This window comes from Carassius carassius, chromosome 33 (assembly GCF_963082965.1).
Source record: "Carassius carassius chromosome 33, fCarCar2.1, whole genome shotgun sequence".
NCBI classification, from domain to species: Eukaryota; Metazoa; Chordata; class Actinopteri; order Cypriniformes; family Cyprinidae; genus Carassius; species Carassius carassius.
Window position 1 is genome coordinate 10,860,730 of NC_081787.1, and position 25,743 is coordinate 10,886,472.

General features: G+C 39.2%; 1 protein-coding gene across 1 annotated transcript in view; it reads left to right on the forward strand.

Annotated features, from left to right (window-relative positions):
* Positions 1-25,743, forward strand: part of LOC132113722 (protein diaphanous homolog 2-like) — a 447,692-nt gene that overhangs the window by 251,875 nt on the left and 170,074 nt on the right. Inside the window, exons 18-19 of the mRNA XM_059521662.1 lie at positions 9,390-9,488; positions 13,587-13,681. Coding sequence (XP_059377645.1) covers positions 9,390-9,488; positions 13,587-13,681 — 194 coding nt within the window. The remainder of the gene's footprint in view (positions 1-9,389; positions 9,489-13,586; positions 13,682-25,743) is intronic.

Sequence of the window (25,743 nt, forward strand, 5' to 3'; positions counted from 1 at the left end):
GACTAGCTTTTGTCATTAAAGCAAACATTGAGGGCTGTAATCAAAGATGGAGTCTAAAGGATGTAACAGAGGGGTCCGGCTTGTCAGGGAGGCAGATCAGAAGTAATTGGCTGTTAGGGAAGAGTGCTTTCTCTAAGCTATGCTTACAGATGCTTTATCTGTATAGATATTTCCTGTTTACCATTATTTCTGTTTCTGCATCCACACAAATAGTTTTTTTCAAGAATCCTCCATTCATAAGGCTTATTGGGCAAACAGAAGTTTTGAGATGGAAGGATCCAAGGTTTGGCTTAAGTCAGATGCTCCTCTGACCACCTTGAGCATCTGGACTGGGGTCATCCCATGCAGTGTGAGCCTGAGCCAATGGAGGGCTTACAAAAACAACAAGCTGCTCTCCTTCATTCCTAGGGCTGCGATCCCTGGCTCTCCCTCACATGAAAATGTTTTCATGGTTGGTTCTGCTCCTATTGCGTATAATGAAACAGATGAGCACGGACTCGCATAATCAACCTGGTGAAATGAGTACAGAGGGTGCATTTGGATGCATTCATGACTGGGATATTTCTGTGCTGTAGCGTTTCTACGTATCACCTGTTCATGTTGAAGGTGAAATAGAAACGTGGGGGGAACAATGAAAAACTTATGAAACCACACACATGCATTCACTGCCTGTCAGGAATTGTTTATGGCTGACAAGTGGATCTATAGGTCTGTGAAGAGTGGCAATGCATGCATTTCAGTGGTGACTGTACAAAGCGATTGGATTGTAATAATAATAAACTTTATTTTATGAAGCGCCTTTAAAAGCAGCTCCTCAAAGTGCTGAACACAATATAATCAATACAATAAAAAACAATACAAAATCATCAAGCAAATGCAAGTTAAAAAAAAAAAAATCTTAAATTGAACTTTAAAAACATCATAATTCAAGAGGTTGTTAATTCCAAAGGACAGGAGCATAGAAAGAGAAAGCTTTATCATCCATAGTTCTTAGATGTTTGATGAACAATCAAGTTTGACTGAGAGGAATGCAATCTATGACTGGGGGTGTATGGATGTAACAATTCTGTAAGGTAATGTGGTGCCAGTCCATGTACTGATTTAAAAGTAAGCATCATGATTTTGAAATCCACTCTTAATCTGACTGGGAGCCAGTGCAAAGATTCTACACTAAGTAGACAGCCTAAAGGCCCTTTCTACTGCCGCGGGAACTGCCGCCGTGGCGTCTGTAAAGTGCATTTGCAGCTTTTGACTGCTGAGTGGCGCTTTAACCACAAGTTATCAAACAAGCGTATCACAGCACATTTTCGCAAATAGACGTCAGTTTTGCCTCGCTGATGTGTTACATTGGACAGCTTCAGTCACGGAAAATGAAAGAAAAAGACTATAGTTAAAATATTTAATATATTTAATATGTAATATTCACAGATTAAAGTTTGGTACTTATGAAGTTATGTGCATTTATTAGAACGAATTCAAACAGGATAAATGTCAAGCCTGTGCCTGAGTCTGTGCTTATATTTTCTCTAAGCTACATGGTATTATTTTATTTTAGATATTATATAGAGTAATATGCCTGCCAATCCTAGTCCCAGTTAAAATCCCAGCGGCTGAATTATGTACATATTGCAATTTATTAAGTGTACATTAAGAAGCTTCAGCTAAAAGAGCATTACAATAGTCTAACCGCAAGATGACAAAGGAATTTATTAGCATTTGCATGACTGCAAAATTTAACATAGGACGCAATCTTGCGATATGTCTGAGATGGAAAAAAGGGTTTAACAGTGCTCTGGACAAAAGGATCAAAAGACAGTTTTTCATCAAAAATAACTCCTACTAAGGTTCCTCACTTGACTCTGGATTTCCAAAATAGAGAGCCGTTGTTCTGTCGATTTGTCCTTCCCTGTCAGATTTTGCCACCTACAGTAATGCAAATACAGTAATTTTGTGTTACATTCGCGGTTGTAGCTAGAAGGGATACAGCTACAGGAAAACGACAAGAAATATTTTTTCTACCTTTAAGATTGTTTTATAAAAGTCTACACCTACCCCAATCCTAAACCTACCCTTACAGTAATACAGATACATTAAATATGGTTGTTCAGCATGAGAAAAATAATGTGATATTGATGTGTGCATGCACAGTAAACCCTGGTAGGAAAATCTGATGGGTGAGATAAAATGTCAGGACACCGTCAAGAGTCAGGGACAGACAACCAGCAATTGTACGATTTCACTGTTCATGCCTTCTGTGTATTTGTTTCCAAAAGAGAATTCTGTCTTGTACTAACAAATGTAATGCCAGGCTGTCTTGAAGGAGAAGTCATTTTATTTATTCTCCTTTATTTTATTCCTTTTATTTTCTTCTTTTTTATTGTTATCGTACAGGCAAACTTTGACATTTGCACTCACAACACTTGGAGTACTTTAAAAGGCCTCTTAACACAAGGCCAAACAAATTGGATCAACTTGTCAGTCAACCTTCAAGATAGAAAGAATTATACTCAGCCACATGTTAAATAAATAAATAAATTGTATAATGGGTTCTTGTTTCTTATTTTCTCCAATACAACCAACACACACACACACACACACACACACACACACACACACACACACACCTGTCAGATGCTATAGCTAGCCTTTGAAAGCCTCCCCAGCCAGACTAATAACTACAGCACAGCATAGTGGCTGGTCTCAAGGCCACAGATCTCTATAAGAGAAGGCAAACACAGCCACACAACCTCAGCAGCCAGCCTGTGACCACAGGGAAGTCATAAGAGGCCATGAGCCCAGCATTGCTCCTGTATTACTGACAATATCTCAGCTCTGCCATTAATAAATGAATTATATATATATATATATATATAAATAAATAAATATGTGAGAGTGTGTGTTTCTGTGGCTCAGTGGTAGTGCATCACATTAGACACATGCAGCGTGTAAAAAAACAGTATAAGTCATTATAAAGTTATTATGTCCCCACTGGATGCAACAAATGCCTCGTTTGTAATGGGTTTTACTGTTTTTGTCTTGTCGCGCCGGTGTTCTGACCGGGACACAAACATAACCGTATGTTAAGGGGCGTAATATTTCTGTCACACACCTGAGGTATTCAGCCAATCAGAATGCACTGGATAGCTGGCCAATCAGCGCACACCTCGGTTTTCAGAACAATGAGCTTTGTAAAAATTTACGCATTTCAGAAAGGCGAGGCATAGAGAAGACAATAATGAGCATTATTTGGAAAAAAATTTATTTTTTTTAATAAAATAAACACATTGCATTACACAAATTACACAAAATAATGTTGTTTTTAGCAGTGTCATATGGCCCCATTTATATGGGATACCCTGTTTTGCCCACTGCAGCACCATAGGTGAGAGATGGTAGTGCTGCTTTGCCACATTACTGTATGAATGTGCATGCTAAATGAGCTCTAACCAATAAAAGAAGCCATGCTTGAGCAAGTCCCACTTCACACGCCACAAAAATCCCTTGCGAAAAATAAGTGGAGGTTACAGAATTACTTTGAAATTTTGCCTAAATCCATTGGATGCTTCATGATATGAGGATATTAGCGCAAAGATTGCTGAACTTTGCGTTTCCCAGGACCACAGAGGTTATGGAAAACAAAAGTTTTTTTGGAACAAGGCTTGGCAACCCCCCCTGAGATCTTATCCAAGTTCAGCTGTTTGTTTCTCAGTCTCAGTGTGTTTCTCACTCATAATGAAACTATTAGAGAGCCAGTTGTTATTGGGTCAGTCTGTGACCTTTCTAGCCTCTTCTCCACTTAGTCTCCACAGGCTACCAGGAGAACCCAGGGTAAGAATCAGGAGTGTATTAGCGACCCCTGCACCTGGTCATGCTTTGAAAGTCTCTCGGGCATATCACATCGTCGTCTCAGGGAATGAAGCTTTACCTGCTGTCCCATCACAATTATCATTAGCGCTAACCTCCCCCTTTTCCCTTGTTATCATTAAAGATGATGATAATTGCATGGATGGGAGAGCATGGCCCTCTCCCCCAGCTGTTTTTCTGTGCTGTTCACCTTGAGGTTAGACTGCTTTGCCTGAGCTCCCCAGCACTGTGAAGGATCAAGACTGAGGTAAAGGGGTAAGTCATTATAGGAAAGATGCCTCCTTATAACCTGACATCAGAAATCTTTCAGAGAGGTTGAATTCTACTCATTCAGACAAGCTTCCCTTGCATTTATGACCCACAGACTCTTGACATCAACAGACTCTCGGGTACTTGAGTAAAACAGCTTGAATCACTTCACTAATGCAAATGAATAGCTCCGGACACTAATGTTCCGCCGCAGAATCTCTATCCTAAATTTAGAGTGTATATGCCAGAATCTTCGTTATGCTCTGCTCCGATTCAAATTGTGTGAATTTTTTTTCTTATTGATCTGCCTCATCCAATCAATGTAGGTTCACTTGAATGAGTGAAAAAGGTTTGTCCCTAAATGCTTTTCTTTCTTTTTTTTTTATAATGTGAGCGTGCATTTGAGAGGCTAGATAGTGAGAACACTGTGGCTGGCTAATATCCAGGCAATAAACTGTTTGCAGGGTTGAGAAAGAGACCTTTCTTTAGCCTTAGTCACTGGCAGAAATAATTACAGCTGTAAGTCCCCAATAAAATAGTGTTTCCGCAACTCAATTGTATGTTTGAGACATCTTGTAGATTTGGCTGAGGATGTGGAGATATTAAAAAATGACTCTCTTTTTCTGATTTTACTCTTCTTTCACACCAATACTCTGTAGCTTCATTTTATACCCACTGTCCAATTGTTTGTATCTGCGTGTTTCTAGTTTTGGAACAATATGAGGGTGAGTATAGTGATGACAGAAACTTTAAGACTAAACTTTCCTTTTTACCATATTGTGATTGTTGAAGTGTTTTTAACTCAGACTTGATTCAATTCCTGAAAGAATCCGTCTCATATTTATTGGCATTGTTCAAGTTTGGAAAGTCAGTTTTGCGGAGGTAGATGAGTCAGATTCTTCCAGACAGATTGCGCGTTCCGGCAGCACTCTTCCCAGCGGACAGTCAGACTCCACATTGTCTGCTTCGTCTGATGCTTTGCCAGGACATTGAACACATTTTAAGAGGACATGTCATCAGTGTTTTCAGTTCTCTGCTCACCATCTCTAGCTTTATGTGTCTGTGACTGCTCTTGGGTGAATCATTTCAGTCCGGAAGCGTACATGTGGTAGTGTTTAGCTTGCTAATGCTCAAGGCTTTGGCTGCCTGGGGGGAGATACCACATGGACAGCTCCCAGCAGAAGGATTCAAGTCCAGTAAACAATCTCTACGCCCAAATGTGAAGAACTTTGGAAATGAGGAGCTCCCATGGGCTGCCCTCTGTCCAAAAATCACAGAAAGCGCTTGTGTGAACTTGAGTGTGTTTTCTGTTGCGTTTTTTATTGCCTTTCTTATTGTAAGTTCTGTTATTGCTATTGTATTTCAACCTTCGTTGCCGCCAAAAGCTGTTCTCTCTTCCCTACATATAACCATGTCTGTGGACTCAACACACATGTATGTGATTACATTGGCAGGAGCAATCTTGTACTGCTAATGTTTTACTAACATTTTGAAACCACCTTCTTCCTGAATACCTCTCAGCTTTGTGTTTTCTTTCTAATGGATCATCACTCTAAAATACTGCTGTTTGTATTGCACTGAAATACCCCAAACATAATCAGTCCTTCACACTTTATAACAAAAAACCACCTGGCTTTTTCTTCATCAGTAGTTGGCCCACTTGTTCAATTATTTATTACATTTTCTCTTATTTATTAATGTTATTTATGTCCTCCATGTACACAACATGTCTTGAATTAACTTTAATTTCTTTGTATAAATGTGGTTCTCCATAAAATCTTAACGAGCCATCTGTATTTGTTTCACTACACGCAGACGCTGCCTTTATCCTTGTAACGCTGCGAGGCCCAGTTTATTTTTTCTCTATTTAACACAAAACTAACAAAGAATGTTTCATCTACATCTACAAAAACTTTATTTCTCTAGCGCTTCATTATGGTGTTTTAAGGAAGCACTTAATGTAGATATTGGTTTCTTTTTTGTCATTCATCCGTGTTGATAAATGGATTTATATCCTTTAAACTGTAGGCTGTTTCATCTGTAGAAAAAAGGAATACATTTTAAAGAATATTTTGCAAAGGTTATCCATATAAAAGGCAGGAACCATGTAATCAAAGGAACCCAAAAGATAATTAGAATGTGTGTCTTTAATGGCTTTCTAAATATCACATAAAAATCCAGTTTTGACATGAATAAAAGCTCAGCAAACGGAAAAGGCTTTGCCTCTTGGAGAGGTGGCAAACACATACTGCTTTGTGAGTCTTTTGCTTATATCAATATTCTAAGCATATTCTAGTGGGTAGATCAAGAGACTTTGCTCACTTGGCTGTTGGCAGAAGTTTTGTTCCCATCATCAGTGATGGACAGATGGGGAAACTGTAGCCTATTATGCACTAATGATTTGTCTTAGAAACAGTGATGTGTCCTGCTCTTCTCTTGTTATTCTGTTGCAAGATCACACTTTTTGAATCACTACAAAATGGTCCAAGCCTGCAGATAAAATCCAATGTCATAAATATGTGGGATGGAGTGTAATTCCATCAGCAAATCTGCTGCAAATACAAAACTCTCTCCCAAACTGCCCTTTTCCACCATGAGTGGAAGTAGCAATGGGCTGAGCTGTGTCTTTTTCTCATTAATCCAGCACCTCTCGGGCCGAGGAGGTGTGGGCCTGGCGGGCTGTGGATCTCTAACAGCTGAAGAGCCTGAGGATGTGTTGAGAACATCCTGCTGAGAGCGTGGGCTACCCAGGTGGGAGAGCCAGCTGGTGGAAGGGTGTGACAATGTGCCTAAGGGGGTGGTTGGGGTATCTTGAGCTCCACAATATGGCTGAAAGCTGTTCCCTCACCTGCAGCCCTTCCCCTAAAAAAATTAAGATCCTTCAGGAGCCCTGTTTTCAGATATTTAGTTTTTTTTTCTGGTATTCAGGTTTCTCCGATTGTAGCTGTTTTCTGAGTGCATTGCTGACTCTCTTGAGTGGGATCTATCTATCTATAGGCATCTTTTTGTCTAAAATATGGTGTAGTACTGCAATATAGAGTAAAATATAAGCACAGGCTTGACATTTATCCTGCTTGAGTTCTTTCTACATAACCAAGCACATAACTTCATAAGTAGTCAACTAAACTTGCTTCTGTGGATATTAATTATTTAAACTACAATGTCTTTCATAGATTTTTCCGCTGACTCTAGCCATCTAATGTAACCCATTGGCAAGGCAAAGCCGACTGCTATTTGCCAAAATGCGCTTTGATACATTCGCTTGATAACTTGTGGTTAGAGCACTACTCAGTGGTCAAAAGCTGCAAATGCATTTTGCAAAAACGGCAATACCTGCGGTGGTCTCTATTGTTTTGTCTGTCTGTATCTATCTTTCTATGAATTGGAATTTGTGAATTAGTTACGTTATGTGACGTCTGGCCAAGTATGGTGACCCATATTCAGAATTTGTGCTCTGCATTTAACCCGTCCAAGTGCACATACACATTAGTGAACACACACCATGAACATAGACCCGGAGCAGTGGGCAGCCATGTGCTTCGGCGCCTGGGGAGCAGTTGTGGGTTCGGTGGCTAGCTCAAGGATCGCACCTCAGTTGTGGTATTGAGGGTGGAAGTCAGCACTGGTTATTCACCCCCGCCCATTTCCATATCCATTTAGTCTGAGCACACCTGAGCTTTTAGCAGCAAATTAAATATAAAATAAAACTTACAAAAGATCAAACTCACTGAGCAGGCTCAGTAGTGTCACCAACACTTCCAGTCCAAAACAGACATTCATCAGTACCACAGTGCTATTGACACAACAGCAAATGGCCTGTAGCCAGCAGCGAATCCACCTGCTTAGGAGATGTTCCTGCTTTGATAGCTCCTTCACACATGCAGATTTCTTGGGAGATGCTTGTTTGTATTCGATTTCCTGGGAGACTTCCATCTTGGGCTTAAATAAATAGCAGAGTTGTGATGATTAGCGCTAAGGTGCTCTCCTACTCCCACAAGCAATCTGCCTTTCTTCTGTCTTTGTTTTTACCCAGAATCTCTCTCTCCGTCTTTCTCTCCCCCGGGTTAGTCCCAGAGCTATGGCCTTGATTGCACTCTAATTTAGTTAGTTGGTAGTTGACTGTGACAATGGTTCAGCCAAGGATTTTGCTGAGACATTATGCCACTCAGGGAGAGGTTGTTTTCAAGCAGGCCTCAAAGGGAGCTGGTCCCTCGAATGCCAGTCACACACGTACGGCATTAACGTTGGTTTGGGGCTGTTCCAAGCTGCTGTTCTCGCTACTCCTTAGGATTACAGAAATAACACAATTATCTCTGTGGCTTTGAGCCGTTGACAGAGCAAGCTCTGTGTTTGTCAATGGCTGGCCCACACAATCTCCCTCCAATATACAGAAGCGACGCCGATGGTCTCTTCAGCACGTTGTCTCTATACATCTGTCTCTCTTGCTGTTTTTCTCTCTTACCTGTCTCTCTCTGTTCCTTTTCCAATTTATCCTACCTTCTTTTTTGTCTTCTCTTTCTTCCCTCCCTAGTTTTTCTTTCTTTTTTTTTTTCGTTAAATGTTGTGCTATAAAAAGGAAGTCTGACATGCATCAGTGTCTTGGTTTAATCGTGACACATCTGCCATGATCTAGCGTTTCTCTGTGCTTTTGCTTTCCACCTTGGATCTGTTATCGAGGTGCCATGTGTATAATTACCTTATAGAGAGGAACATATGTCATTTTTATTGCTACAGTGGGAGCTCATAAAAAGTGTGGTCCTAAGCGTACAAGTCATGCTTTTCATTTTGGTTAGCAGTATGACAAAACCACATCCAAAATAATACAATCCAGTTCATCTGATACAATGTTTGTTTAGGTCTTGTTATTTGTTAATAGCGATGCTTGCTAAAGTGGGCACTACCTCTACTTTTCCTAAAATGTATGACTTAGATGGGTATCTGATTTGGCAATTCTGGTTTCATTCACACATCCTTGTTTCATTCCAAATTGATGGATTTTTGTGGAGCGCAAATTATATTTTGCAGTTTTGTTCATACACCTTTAAAATACAAAGGACATAAAGGTAGTTTGAAATCGCTCAATTATACATCTCTGATCACAGGAATACATATATATAACTGTTCATGCAGTCATTATGTCTATGACTGATGTCTTTAATTTTTACTCATGCCCCCCCCCCCCCCCCAAAAGCAAAAATAAAATAAAATAAAAGCAGATTAATTTACTGGTTTTAATAATTAATGCTTACCCTCTGATTCTGTCTTTCTGCTTTCAGTGAAAAAGGATGTGGAAGAAACAGATGACAGGAAGACACAATTCAAGAAAAAAGCGAAAGAGCTGCGAATTCTGGATGCCAAGACAGCCCAGAATCTGTGTAAGTTATCAGCATTCCATATCATCTGTTTCCCCAAATACCCAGCCAAGAGCCTCCAGATCTGTGTTTTTGTTCTTCCTTTCAAAGAAGTTACATTTGTATTAGTATATAAAGATTTGTTTATATTATGATGATGAGTATTATTATTATTTTTTTTTTTTTTTTTTGAGAAATCCTTAGTATTTCTTGGTCCATACTGAAAAAGATGAAGCTAAACAACTTTCTCTGTACTGAAAGCAGTTCAGGCTGCTGAATCCATAGCCACAATGTTGTCAGGCTTTGACTGACACTTTTCCTTTGTTCTCTTCTGTTTGTTTGTTTTCTTGTTGCTACTGTACGTATCATATCAACTTTGAAATTCCTCTTATCCTCTTATATTGTCAAGCAGCATTTGTCAGTATTTGTTCTTCCTGCAACAGGTTTTGGGGATGCTGTTTTTTTGATAATGGATTCCTATGAAATCAGATGTACCGTAAACACATACTATAGGATGACAACGGGAAAAAGGACAAATCATTTTATTTGTTTCTGTGTCACCACAGGCAAAACAAAATAGTCCCCCCAAACCAAGAGTATTTCCATTTGTTCTACTTTGTCTTTGATATCACAGTTTGGACTGAACACATCTTGCTTTGTGGCCTGTATTGATCAGTTTACCAGACCCTTGTTGTCATTTAGTAACTCTCTTTCTCTCTTCCATTGCCACACTTTCACCCCTCTTGAGTCCTCAGGGTTTTTGTGTGTGTGTGTCTGTGTGTGTGCATGCATGTGTGCGCATGTGTGTGTGTGTGCATGTGTGCGCGTGTGTGTGTGTGTGTGTGTGAATTCATTGTGTTCTCCAGAGGGTCTGGCGACTCTTTGGACATTGATTGATGAAAGCAGCATGAGAATGTGATTTTATTCTTTTTTGGACATGTTGACTTCTTTGTCTTGGAGAGGAGAACACCTTAGATATACAATATCACACTTCATGAAATATTCATAGCAAAAGCTAAAATAACCAGCCACCTGAGTATATGTCTTACCCATGCTTGTTTTCATCCTAGCCGGAAGAGTACTTGGTTTCCAATTGAATATATCAATGCAATTTGAATGTGCAAAAACTACAGTAAGTGTGTGCATTTTCAGGCAAAAATGGTGCTTGCTCTTCTCTATACTGGTTTGAGGGTATTCTGAGTGATTTCCAGGGCATTGCAATGCAGTTACTAGGGTTATATACGGAAGAGGTTGTTGAATGGCCCATGGTTTTCTGGTCCCTAGATATGGCTTGGATAGATTAATTCATGATTTCGTTTGTCAGACAAGCATTGTGAGTCTCATTGCTTAAAACAGTTTTAACACACTTCTTTTTTAACAAGCTGCACAGTATGATGTATCAGTCATATCATGTAATGAATTATGCACTGAAGTTTTTAATACAGTATGTAGTGGTAGAAGAACACTTACCATGAGCAATAATAGAGATGCTTGTGTCAGTCAGTACTAATAATGCAACAAAAGAGGTGGCATTTTCATTAATCATATAACATGCTCCATTACTGTGCCTGAAGGGTAAATGACATTGAGGTCAGGTTTGTGTGTGTGTGTGTTCTTTTTCCTTGTCCGCTTTTCTTCTTCGTTTAGAGCTGGAGCAGATGGAAATGGCCCATCAGAAAAGATGCCAGTGACATTTCTCTCTTCCCCTCATTCACTCATTTCACATTGTCATTCTCTGTCTCTTTTCTGCTAGTTCTTCAGCCTGCTTTTGATGCAACACACATGCATACACACACCACTTCAGGCTTCAGAGTAACTAATGCCAGAACACGAGTGGGAGTGCTGTTACACATTCACTTCAGCCACAAATGTCATCTTTCACAGAGAAAGGAAAGCAGAAAGAGTAAGTGTAAAAGAATCTTAAATGTTGAACATTATTATTATTATTATTATTATTTGATAGGGGCCCCAAAGACAAGACAGGGTTGTTCCAGGGTTGTGGAAATGACCCAGGATCAACTCAATTCTGCCCTTTACTTGAACAAGGGAGAGTTACTCATACCCCGAGGTATCTATTGCTGTCTTCCCCTCATGCTGAGAGTACAGTCTGTGGGCTGACTGGACAATGCCCACACTTTCATTTTTTGGCCATGAAATTCTCTGGATAGGAAAACTTGCTGAGTTCATTGATCCTGGGGGCCTCTGAGCAAATCCCACACAGACACAGACATGATCCCACACATCATCGTGAGTGTAAAGAGAAGCTGGATATTTGCTTGGCTACTTTGGACCTGGGACCCGGGTGTGGCTCTGTGCACAGCTGAAACAATAATGCAGATGTGACGAACAGGCTGTGAATCTCAGGAGTACAGTTAATGTGGGAGGAACCGAGCAAAGCAGGCTACTGCTACATAAGATACCCAGCAGAGCTCTGTGGTCCATTAGCATGTTTAACAATCCCAGCATTCTGTTCCCTTCCTTGGTCCAGCTCCAGAAGATTCACGGGGACCCTCCGTCAGCATTCCTTGTTTTATTTTTTTATTTATTTATTTTTTCAACAAAGTGAGAGTTGCTATAAATTATGCCAGTGTGTGGAGGCGGTTTAGTACAGATAACATTTTTATATACAGGGTGGAAGTGCTCTCTTTGCTTAAGTGCTTGCAATTTGATTGACTTGCAGGGTTCGCAGTGTTAAAAAAAATGCCTAGGCAGATAAGTATGAGTGGATATGAACGGAAATGAATTATGGGATGCATCTGTCATGGACAAACTTGGTAGAAGAAAACTCTGGATAATTAACTTACTGTGAATGTGTAAATTATGTCAATGAATCAACAGATGAGGCAAAAGCATTTGTCGTCCAATTACATTTTTTTTGGAGCAAATATGATAAGTTCTGACTGGGGGTTGTCAAACTCACCACATTCAGTGACTAACCATTTGTTTGTTTATTGGCATGGGATACTCTTGATGATTGGCTCATCATGCTACTGATGGATGCTTCATTAGCATATCCCTATAGCCAGGCTGTATTGTGTTGTTAGGCTAGTTTTAAAACCTTGTTGTGCATTTTGGCACACCAAAGCTACAATAAGAATTTCTTCCCATGCCATTTGTCCGGATTTTGCCAGAGAGCCCACTGTTTTGAAATGCCGTTGTGTTCACTCTACCTTCATCTCTCTAATAAAAAAGCACAGAACTCTCTTTCCTCTGAAGAAATCGGCTTATTGTGACACGCAGATGGCCGACTAATGAATTGCAGAAAATAGAGCATAGTTTCACCGAGACTTAGTCAATCAGCTGGTTGTTTATTAAATCACTGTTCATCAGAAGTTGGAACTCATTCACCTGCACACCAGAGAGCTGGATGGTGGGGTGAGGCAGAAGGGCCTTCACATTCATTGGCTGATGCAATTCAGAGAGTGATAGAGGAATCTAACCAAATAAATACTTATTTCAGAGAACAAACTATCACATATCATCTTCAGTATATCCACTCAGCCATGCATTCCCATCAAACATCTGCTGAAATAGCTTAGAGGTAGGTGGTACAAAACAAGAGCAACCCCTTGAATGCTTTCTGTACTGTGATGATTTCCCAGAACAAAAACAGGTTATGCTTGGCATTGTTTCCACACACTACTGGAAAACTCTATGTAAATGTTAAGGTAATTTTAAACTCAATGCAGTGACTGCTTCAGACAGAAATGTACAATTATGTTCGGTCCCCCACTGATGGCACTTTAAACTGCGCACTATAAGCTATATGCTATAATTACAGACTATTCTTTCTTCACAAGCAGTTATCAAATTCAGCTGCTGGGTAAATTGCACCTGTGGTCCTCTGTGTTTCAACCTGGGTGAAAGTTTAAGATGTTGAGTCATTATCTGGTAATAGGGCCCCAAATCTGGGGTTATTTGAGCTGTTTTTATTGTTGCCAGAAAATTGTGTTGCTTTTTTGCTTCCAATTGCCCTGAAGTGGAACAAACACTATACCATATACCTGAGAAGTTACTTCTGAGGGAGGCCCTGTTGAACATGCTGACACTCCAAAATATAGGGCCAGAAAATGACTCCATTTTTCTTTCTCTTTTTTTTTTTTGGTTTTTCTTTCCAAACAGCAATTTTCCTGGGTTCATTCCGGCTGCCTTATGAAGAGATCCGGGATATCGTGCTGCAGGTGGATGAGGAGAGGCTAAGTGAAGCACTAATCCAGGTGAGTTGTGTGTGCATAGGCATTTTCACATAATGCAGCTTGATCCCCTGTTTGAACCTTTATCTGCTTACAGGGCAATGTATGAAATGCAAACACATCCTGTTTAAAATCCAGTTCAGGTCCTGCTGGGGTCATTCTGTCTGTCTGTCTGTCTGTCTGTCTGTCTTGAACAAAATTATAAACGCAACAGTTTTGTTTTTGCCCCCATTTTTCATTAGCTAAACTCGATTTAAGACTTTTTCTGTGTACACAAAAGGCCTATTTCTCTCAAATATTGTTCACAAATCTGTCTAAATCTGTGTTAGTGAGCACTTCTCCTTTGCCGAGATAATCCATCCACCTCACAGATGTGGCATATCAAGATGCTAATTAGCCTTTTGTTCAGTTTTGTGCTGCTAAATACAGTGTATGTGAACTTTTGACATGTATAAACATACCAAACCCCTAAACAGATAAATCTGTTTTTCAATATAACAGACATGAGAATTTTCTGAAGAGCATTTGTAAAAACGTCCTACGTTTGTATTTGCTCAGAGATTCGTCATGCCTACAGATGACTGTGTTTATTGAAAGGCTTCATTAAAGAGATGTCTTTGATGCCAGGCAGCGCTTCGTGTACAATACTCTTGTCTGCTTTCATTCACCAAGCCAGTGGAAGCTCCACTTTCACACTCTCATAATAGCAGCTTTGGGACAGGACTTGGCAAAACTCCTACTGCCCCACCCTCCCTCCCACTGCCCTTTGACTTACAGGCAAGATTGATGATCATTCAGGAAGCACTTCACGCCCTGACTGTCTCAGTGGTTTTTGTTCATCTTAAACGTGGTAATTGCAAATGGCATGTGTTTCCTGAACTAAAGATACCTCAGCTGTCTGTGAAAGAGTGGATCTCATTTACATTAGACCACCCTTTGCCTTTAACCCTCTTGTGGCTTTTTCACCATTGTTAATTAGATGAATTTGAAAGAGTCAACTCTGCTTCACAACTGACAGTTTGACATTTTTTCTCAGAGACCACTAGTGGGATTTGTGACTTTTATTTTAGCTGTTGCTTCTGAAGTGGTTGGGGCATGTCCAAGTGCCAGAATTCATCTGCATTTTTTTCCCTCCATATAGATGAGGGATTTTAGTTGTTTTCTGTCTCTATTTTTTTTCTCCTTGTTGTTCTTTCAAAGCTGGAGAAAGGTAGAGGAGATAAGGAATATTTAGATGTCCTGGTCCACATTGGCCCTTCCTGGTTGTTACTGGGAGCAGAGATGACCTTTAATTGCCAGGTGGTTTGGGTTGGGTGTGTGGAAGCCTGAACTGAGGTGACAGCGCTGTCGCTCTTTACAGAAGCAGAAGAGCTAAAGTGATGACCTTTTCCTGCATTCAGCTGTGCTTTATAGAGGAGATTCAACTGTCAGGTCTGCACACCTCCTTCCCTTGTCTCTATTCTCGGTTTCATCCTTCACCCATCTTTCTCTCTATCCCTCTCTCTCTCTCTCTCTCAAACCCGTTCCCTCACATTTATCACCTGCATCACCCCATCTTCATCCCTGGAGCTCAAATAGCCACGGCATGATATCCTCATCCTTGAGCGGGAAGTAATGCACAGGTCCAGTTTTATGTCCTTACATGGTAATGGTATGGGCTTTTAGTGGCTCTCTGGCAGGATGTTAATGCCTCAGTCGTGCCGACGGCATGTTTGGCAGAGGTTTGTGGGTGAGCTTGAAACCACATGCAGACGTGCCTCCGAACCACTTGGTATGGACAGAGAGACTTCTGGGTATTGTTCCTTTTTGTTTTTTTACTTTCTCCTATGGTGAGGATATGGCGATTGCTGCTATACCTTGACATCATTCACACTGCGTCAAGGAAATGTCACATCTCAAAATAGGAAAGACGCCAGATGAGTGTAAATATCCCAGTGGTCACACTGCAGACTGACTGTTAGTTTGAATGCACGTGAAAGAAATGTGCATGGTCTCGTTAATAATAGAATGAGAATAACTGTTCTATATTTCTTGAAAATATACATTAATTCTGTTCTGTTGACTTAGTATTTAATAGGATAGTTACGACTGAACCAAGTGGTGCAAATTATGAAATGGACAGGTGTTTGAGTTTTTATTTTATTTTATTTTTTATGTGGAACACAGAAGTGACTTCCTTTTAATTGATAAGTTGGATCCATCCATCCATCAATATATCTTTGCTATTTCTATTCAAATTATAATTTAAAAGACTTCTAATCTACATAAGAGTTCTGTTCTCAACCTGTACATAACAGTGTCACTTTCACAAACCCTTATATTCTCCCCCTACATCCTCACAATGCAAATTTGCCAATTAAATAAAAGAAGAAAATGCTGTATTTCTCTGAATTTGATGTGTAATGTAAATTGTCTCCATGAAGGCAGAAAGTGTTACTAAACAATCAACTACATTTGTGTTGGAGCTGATTGGTTCAGTGTACTCCATCCTACACATACAGTACTCCTCTAGCTCCATTGGATCATCCAAGCAATGCACAGATCTGTAAACCCCAGCAGGCTTGCCAGGGTGTAGCATCCATACAGTAGGCGTTTGAAGCCCCTCATCTAACGCTTGCCTGCACAGCCAAGCACTCAAACACTTACTTTCCATTGTCTGGAGAAAAACGCAATGCCTCACTCAGACACTCTCTCTCGTTTTATTTCTTTCTTTGACAGGAATGAGGCTTAGCTTCTCTCTTTTACTTTTATTTTTGACTCTGTCCCTCTTTTCTTCTTGCTTTGTGGATGTCATTTCACATTTTCTCATCACGCAAGCAAAGAACCGTTATCCCACTGACAACAAAGGGCTTACAAAACAATCAGATAAAAAAGCATTTATTATAGTCTCTGGTCCAGGCAAAGGTCCCCATAAAAAAGCAGACATGCTCACAAAGACTCTCTGCCTATTGTAGATGTGTGACACAGACAGAAGAGAAAGAGACTGAAGACTGGGCACGTGCAAAAGAGAACAAGGTCCGCATGGCACCATTGTGTTCACACCCCTTGTTTTCATCTTTCAGAAAGCCTTCTTCACAACCCAAAAGAAGCCAGGCTCAGCAATGCTCTGATTTGTTCAATCCACCAATGAGGCCACAACCTTAAATCTTCCACCCAGGCAAATCCCCTTCACTCTTCATTGTGGTTTTATATTAATACACATCCATTTCTTTTACGTGCAACTGAGTTAAGTAGCTGCGCCCTGCTGAACAATATATGAAATGTGTGAAGATAAGACTTTACAGCACTTTTTTGATACAGCTAAATCTCTGTAATCAGTTTAGACGATAATTAGAAAAACAAACCCCAGGATTTCTCATTCAATGCCATGGAGGCAGTATCTTAAGTTTGCGTTCTCTAGTGGTGTCTTAATCTCTCAAAGAACCCTCCTGCAGCCCTCTGGGAAGGCTTTAATGTGGGGATAGTGGTTTTTGGTTCAATGCCCTTGTACTGCTGATGCCAAAAGCGCAGTAAAGCCAAAAGCCAGAACAATGCAGATACCATTAATAAGATCTCAAAGGCTCTGGCCCTCTCTGAAATAATGCACCGGTAGCATTATAGTATGCTGAGAATAGGACAATAGATGAACAGACCACACTCCAATGCAATGTAATATGATGATAAACAAAGTAACAGGTTAGTCTTGATAAAGGAAGGGAACGGCAAGGGATAAACAAAAATTTGTCAGCAGTTTTCTCAGGAGAGGAGTTTTAAAGAACAATCTTGCTTCCCAATCGCTACTTTCACATGGATGGATGTTTCTTATTCTTTCTCTCTCACTCATTCTCTATATGAGGGTTGTACTGAGGCACTGTGCAGGCCTGGAGCAAAACTTATCTTGGAATTCTAACAAGCTTTTCTGTCTACATCATATTCAAGATGGACTCAACCTTTGTCCTCTTTGTATAGTGCTATCAACAGGGAGCTGTGTAATGAACACTAATAGCTTTCATTTGAAAATGACCCACTGTCATCTCTCTTCTTAGCTCACATGCTCTCATTATGGCAGGGCTAACCTCAGTACAGCTCAGTTAATGTGTTCAGTGAAATGCCAGTTATTCACAGGAAATAGTACTATGGGCTTTGATACTCCTGCTGTGGTTTTGTGTGATCATCTTTTTCAAACTTCACACTGAACTAAAAATATCAGCGTATCTATAATTGGCCAATTTGTTTAATATTACGTTTAAGTCATGGCCTGATAAAGTGCTGTTAATTGCTATCCAGGTTTATACTCTCATTAGGTTCACAGATGCAAACTTGCTTCATGCATGCATTGGATATTGAGCCATTTAAAAGCCATTTACAAGCAGTTTTAATTTGCATCACCTTGATGTGTATTAGAAAGAAATATACCTGGATGAAGATAAATGTAATAACAAATCATTTATTAAATTAAAAATATTGTGGAAATGTTGTATTGTACTGTATATAGAACATCCGATTTTGTATTTATTTCATAAACATCCACGACAGTATTTGCAATTTAAAACATCTATATTGTACATCATTTAATCATATTTTAAAATCATCTGATAATATCAAGAACATTAATTTATTCAGTTATTCAGTCCCCAAACTGTTTATTTACATTTTATTTAATTGTATTATTATTATTTTTTAAATTATTATTATATTTTTTCAGTTGTATCAGTTTTATATTTATTTATTTATTTTTAAAGTGCTCAGTGTTTTTTTTTTCTTGTTATTTTTTTTATCAACAGAACAACAGATCAACGTGAAAATCTTTCTACAAATCAGTCAAAATCGACCTCAGTTATTAAAGGAGAGAAAAAAAGTGTTTGCACATCTTTTCACATTTATTATTTATCAGTTGATTATTCCATTGATATAAATGTAAGTGTGTTCTGTGTTGTTTTCAGTTTAGCTCATTTTGTTTTTACTTGGACATTAATGACTCTCAATGGCAGAAAGGCCAGATCCACAAATCCACAGTGATCCGATGCTGTTAGACATTAAAACTAGAAAAAGTCCAAACGAGTGAGCACTTTTGGCACTATATGTGGTCATACACTTGATCTGAGCATGTTAGATCTCAGCCTATTGCTGTAAGTCAGTGAGATGGCCCTGTCCACATGTCTCTCTTAGCGCTCTCTGACTGTCTCGGTCAACACAGACTGCAGACACCCAAGAGGTTCTCACAGTCCACTCTTAACACTGCCTGTTACTGGTCAGTCTCCACTGTTTCATGTACTGATCTTTATTAGTGCTCTGTCTGCCAGTCACTGTGGAAAGTCCTCTCCTCTCACAAGCAGGGTTTTCAAGCATATAAGAAAGTCTGTAGCATGATTGATTTATGTTTATTACGGTGTATGTTGAGGGGAGCACGTGAGAGCAGTGAACACACACACACACACTGTGAGCACACACCCGGAGCAGTGGGCAGCCATTTATGCTGCGGCGCCCGGGGAGCATTTGGGGGTTCGATGCCTTGCTCAAGGGCACCTAAGTCGTGGTATTGAAGGTGGAGAGAGAACTGTACATGCACTCCCCCCACCCACAATTCCTGCCGGCCCGGGACTCGAACTCACAACCTTTCGATTGGGAGTCCGACTCTCTAACCATTAGGCCACGACTTCCCCAATAAAGAGCTAGCTCTCCCCGTCGGGGAAACGAACCCCGGTCTTCCGCATGACAGGCGGAGATACTGTCCACTATACTAACGAGGAGCTGCGCATGTTAGGAGCTGCGCATGTTACATGCGCAGACTGTGTATTTGACAGTCAAGTTCTCCCCAGAGCCCCAGCGACGTAAACACTACGACATATGTCTTTGCATTGACTGAACCGCAGAGTGGTGTCTCTGTAATTATATATCTTAGGCAAATGAATATGCTCGTTTTTGAGGGACATTCCTCACCACATTAGTATGCTCCTTCAGTACCCTCTACTTGTTATGAATTATGCCAATAATTCCTTAGGATTCATCCCTATTGACCGCTCGACTACTGCAAAGGAAATGTACTAATGTAACATGTACCCTTGTGCTATTCAGTATTCAAAGGAATGCCATACTTCCCATTTTTCTCATTTTAGCACCTCATGTATTTTTGATTCCTGAGTTAATAAGATGGAAATGTGCAACGCTCAATCCTATTTCACGAAGTAACTTGCGAAGTATGCTTTATGAGTCCCTTTGGTCTGAATACTTTCCAAACTGCATATTTTTCATTCATACACCTACACTTTACTGCATAACTTAAGGTCCTGTTAAAGCTTCGACTGCATTCAGTAGTAATATTAAAACATAGTAAATCATGCCAAAAAATTAGTGCTATCCTATGATTTGTGATGGTAATCTAATAATATAGAAGACTGCTTAAAGGTGACACTTTTTATGTTAAGGTTTACCCAAACATAAAAATTCTGTCACCATTTACTGACTTTTACCCGCATGTCATGTATTAAAGGGGTCATATGAAGCGATTTCAATTTTTTCCTTTCTCTTTGGACTGTTACAAGCTCGAAGTGCATGAATAAGATCTGTAAAGTTGCAAAGACTAAAGTCTCAAATCCAAAGAGATATTCTTTATAAAAGTTAAGACTTATTGATACCCCCTAAAACGGCTTGTTTAAACTAGCCCCGAAATCTCTACATCACTATGTGGGAAGATTTGCAAAATGCTGCCCAAAGAAAGAAGACATACCTTTTATTGTTGCTGTTGCCTCCAGCACCATTTTGTGGAGAAGCTCTGTGTCTCATTGTGAATGTGAAACTACTTTGTTTGGCCTTCCAAAAGAGGACCATTATCAGCTGATCCATGCTGGTCGCTGAGGAAATACATCAATTTCGCACTATGGATCGCCAGATCAGCTTTCACTGTGGATGGAGTCCACCCCAGGCTTCCTTCATCGAATCTGCCAGCTATTCCTCACTCAAGCCGCAGGCCATTCCTCACTCTTTGCAAGGACAGTCTGGTGCTTCTGACTCACAGTATGTAAGTAGGTTTACATATATAAAGGATTTGCCACTGATGATTGTCGTTTCTCCGATCATAAATACAGACATGTTTTTTTTGTTTACGTGGCGCGATATGCACTGCAACGTGTAAAAAGTCATTATAATCAGTAATTATGTTCCCACTGTATGCAACAACTGCCTCATTTGCCTCATAACAGTATATGTTGAGGGGCGTAACATTTGGCCAATCACTAAGCACTGGATAGCTGGCCAATCAAAGCACACCTCGCTTTTCAGAACGATGAGCCTTGTAAAGATCGACGCGTTTCAGAAGGCGGGGCATAGAGGAGAAACAATAATGTACAGTATGTGGAATATAATGTTTAGCCTTAAAATGGCATAAACACATTTCATTTCACCAAATACACAAAATAATGTTCTTTTTAGCAACATCATATGACACCTTTAAAAGATTTTTAAAAATGTATTTGTTCATTTATTTTAGTTAATTTGAAAATAGTTTCAGACCTGCATAGCAACTTTGATTTGACATAAATGTTTGATTCAAGAAACTTCACCATAAAATAAAAGAAAGAAAGAAACCAGTGTTAAATCGGGCTCTGATTATAATTCAATCGTCTATCCTTGCAGTCTCTTTTTGTCCCACTCTAAGCATCATAATGGCAACTAATAAAGCAAGTAGCGCAATACATAATGTGTAACGATGAAAAATAACCACACTCTCTGTCCTGCATGATACAGCACCACAGCATTAGAGAGGACAGTATCATAGTTTTGAGTCCTTAGTAATCTGGCATCACATTAATAGCTTATAAGGGTGATGTAAGGTAGCGTCCTTGACTGAAATCTTCGTAGCATTTTCTGAGAAGCCTGTTGTCCATCCTGACATATGCCGTGTCTGCTCTCCCTCCCACTGTTCCTCACCTGAGCACAGCAATGGCCTTCTCAGCATGCTTGTGGATAGTCGTGCCTGTTAGGAGTTTAGTGTTTGCCCTTGCTTGTTATTATTGTTTATCTTGTTTGTCAATCATCTGGATCATGTGCCATTTTGGCTTTGCCTTTATACATATTCATGAGCCCTCATTACCTGGCTCGCTGGTTGGTTGCAGGGCAGGGTGACGGTGCCTGCCTTTGTTCTCAAGGCTAACAACAGGTGACTGGAGCAGCCTGGTGTATTGTTACCTGTCGTTTGAATATTGTGAAAAGTACGTTCAGGACAGGACGAGAAGTACAGAGGTGTGCAAGCTTCCAGATTAATGTCTAAGGGGGAAAGACTGCTCACGCCCATGAGCTTAATTGAGGCTTTGTTTTAGCATAGCGTTGGTAGGCTCCTCTGCATTAAATGCAAATTTAGGAGCACAGCAACATTGTGTAATGCTGATCAACTGAGTAATTGAATGTATATATGCATGCATGTATCTATATAAAGAGAAAAAAATGTAAAAGACAACACAGGTGTTCGAGCTCTCCATATCCTGAAAATAAAAGTCCTTAGAAAGACAAAATGAATGTCATGGCAGGTCTGTCAACTTTGCCAGCTCTATCCCTCACAAACCCATTTTTTATTTTTATTTTATTTTTTTCATTTAGTTTAATGCGATTTTGGAATCTGTCATCCCAGGTTTGTCGCCTGTCAGTTGCCAACTGTGGCTAGAGTCTGTGACAGTCTGAGGTGTTAGTTCGATTTAGGGGAGTAAAGATCCCTTTCGGATCTGTCAAAGTGCTGCTCTCTAGATTAGCTTAATGCCAACTGCACAACCCTCTAATGTGTCACATGTTGTGCTCATTGAGGAAAATTACCCTCCTGAGTGGCTGTGGATGTGAGTTTCCTAGTGCTTTCAAATGATTAATCGCGATTAATTGGATCCAGAATAAAATTAATACATGTGTGTGCTGTGTATATTTATTATGTATATACGGTATAAATACACAGACATGCATCTATATATTTAAGATTGTTTTTTTTATTTATATATATAAATAAAATTAATATTTATATAATTATTTTGGATGCGATTGTTCATTTGACAGCAGTAGTATTTTCTGTTTGTCTTTAAGTCCGCTGCTGTTTAGGTCTTCACACCTCACCTTAAGTGGCAATTGGTTGTTATTCCTTTAAATGCCTGTTTAATTATAACTTTGTCTCCAATATGTATATGTTCTAATAAACCCTAATTGGATAGAAGCTGTTTGCATTGGTGTCATTATAATTACCCTGCTTATTTCTTTCTTTCTTTCTTTCTTTCTTTCTTTCTTTCTTTCTTTCTTTCTTTCTTTCTTTCTTTCTTTCTTTCTTTCTTTCTTTCTTTCTTTCTTTCTTTATTCCTTCCTGTAAGTTTGATAAGGACCGCATGTGTACTAGGTTTCTGAAGGATAAGGTGACTAACTCATCAAACGGGTCGTTCAACATGTGCAACTCTGATGTCGGGCTGAATCATGCGCTCTACATTACACGGAAGAACAGATTTGCTCTATTCTCGAGCCATTTATTGCTGTGACAACACATTGTGTCATTTATGTTGCATGATACATAAGCTTTTTTCAAGGAGATCCAAGTATTCTTGTAAATATGAAAATAAGGTCCTTGTGTGCACGAGTAAAATATTTACTGAGAGAAACAAATATACCTGTCATGAATTAATATTTTGAGCCTGTCTGGGTATGTTTCAGAGTTCTCCGGTATTGATTTAAACAGAGGTCCCTGAAACGATTTACCGAAAGCTGTGCCGAGACCTGCTGAGACGGCACGGCAGGAAGGCGACTGTATAATGTTTCACATGTGTGCCTGGCCAAGAGAAATACTGAACTGCATGCGGTAATGCGTCCCAAAAAAATTAAGAATAGATCATTTAGAAGAAAAAGGCGGTGGATTGACAATCAATTCTGTCAGTCCTATACACAACAGTCCTGACTGGTTCAGACGAGGAGTTCTGTGTTTGGCATCACATACAGGCAAGGTTACAGCCCCCTGTACACCCCCCCTTTTGTGAATTATTTCAGTTTAATAAAGAGTTTATTGCTAGGAGAACATTTTTATTGATTGTGGTGTCCCTGGGAGGGTAATTTGAGATTTGTTGATCTTCCCTCGTTTCTGACTTTACCGTTGGGCATATGCTCCGCTGAGCCGAGGAGAGACGTCCGTGGGAGTAATTTATTTCCATCTACACGAGCATGGTGTGCTGTTGTAATGGCTGTTCTCTTTCTCTCCGCCTGCACCGTGCAGGCCGTCTCGCTTGTTGGGCTAACAAACACTTTACTGATGGTTATTCAGATAATGGTAAAAGCACAACTTGTAACCTGTGTTTTGAATGTATTTGTCTGTCTTTCATGTCTACATTTAATAGGTTATATCAGTTGACATTACTGACTTTTTAGTTTCAATCTGGGTCATTTAAATTTTAATGTTTAATAATGGATGCTCATTTTTACATTTAAATTACTTTTGTCATCATCTACTGCTCATTTAAAGTTAATCTTTAATAACACAATGAAGTGTAATCATTTGCAGATCTGAAATGAAAATTCATCTTTCACATTCTTCCAATATTATTGTGAAAACTATATTTCATTTTATTGGGTACTGGGTATAACATCGCAATAATATTATCAACTTTTTGTTATCGGGCTGAGGTTTGATATTGGTCCCTAATTTGTACCTAAAAGTGAGCTATTAGATGTCCTCATTTGGAAAACTGGTATAAAATTAAAGCAAATATTTATTTTTTCCCCCCTAATCAATAATTATCTGTATAAAAACAATAGAAGTCTTTACATTATCCCCATTTAGATAGTTGGGTGTGTGTGTGTGTAATACGTCTTAACGTTTGGCAGATATAGTTGTCAAAAAAAAGTGTGTGTGTGTGTGTGTATGTATATATATATATATATACATATATATATATATATATATATATATATATATATATTCATCGCACTGGAAAAGGAAGGTAGAATTGTCAGATACAGTGTTTCATGCAGTACAGGGTATTCTAAGCATACAGACAACTGACATATTAGACATGGTATTCATACAATTCTGTATTCTACTGAACTTGTAAGAGTAGTATGGTAATATGCTAATCTGAACATAGCCAGGGTGTCTGTTCTGACTGAAGGCTTAGTTGTTAATTTGGCAGAGGTTGATTGTGTGACTGGAACATGTCAGCATCAAAGCATACTGCTGGAAGCCTTATATATTGTCATCAGTCAAAATGTTTATGGATTCTGAGCCTTCTCTGTGTTGTTTCCTTCTCTGTATCTTCTTCCAACGCTGAATTAATTCCTGTATCATTTAAGAACTTGGCAGTCATTACACTTGTAGACTCTCCTTGTTTTAACTGTTACATGGAAATGTACAAAAGCACAAGTAATTGCACCTTAATACGGTGCTGCACTCAGCATTGAAATTACAGTTTCCCACTTGCATTCAGACACATGCATTGCTCAGTTTATGCACATTCCCATTTATTGATGAATATATTTTTGTTTTTAAAATCATTGTTTAAACACTTTAAAAGTAATGTGATAATTTTTAAACAAGCGTGTTTCTGTTAATCTTTGTTTCTTTTTATTATGACAATGACTTTTTTTTTTGTGGATCATGAATACAGCATATACATTTACTTAAATGATTATTAGGAACTAGAGCTGCAACTAACAATTATTTTTTCTGTCGACTAATCTAACGATTATTTTTTCGATTAGTCGACTACTCTAAAGATTATTTTTATTACAATAAATAATTAATCTAATGTTATTTTTTTGATTAGCTAATGAATCCTTTGGATAACTTTACAAAAAATATATAAGTACAACTTCTAATATAATATTTCAACTTTTATTCATTTTCAACCAATGTGGTTGAAGTTTTTACAGTATACAAAAATAAAGAGGCAAAGAAAATTATTTTACTATGGTAAATATGAGTTTACGATAGCGCTTATAATTAAACCACAGCAGCCACAAATTTACAGTTGTCTGAGACGTCATAAAATGTTGTTTAGCATCACCAACCATAAAATGTAGTCAGGGTTCTGCTATGGTTTAGCATGGTTTCCAGAGATCTGGAGCTGGAACTTGGTAGCTCGGTGGTCTGTGACTGTTGT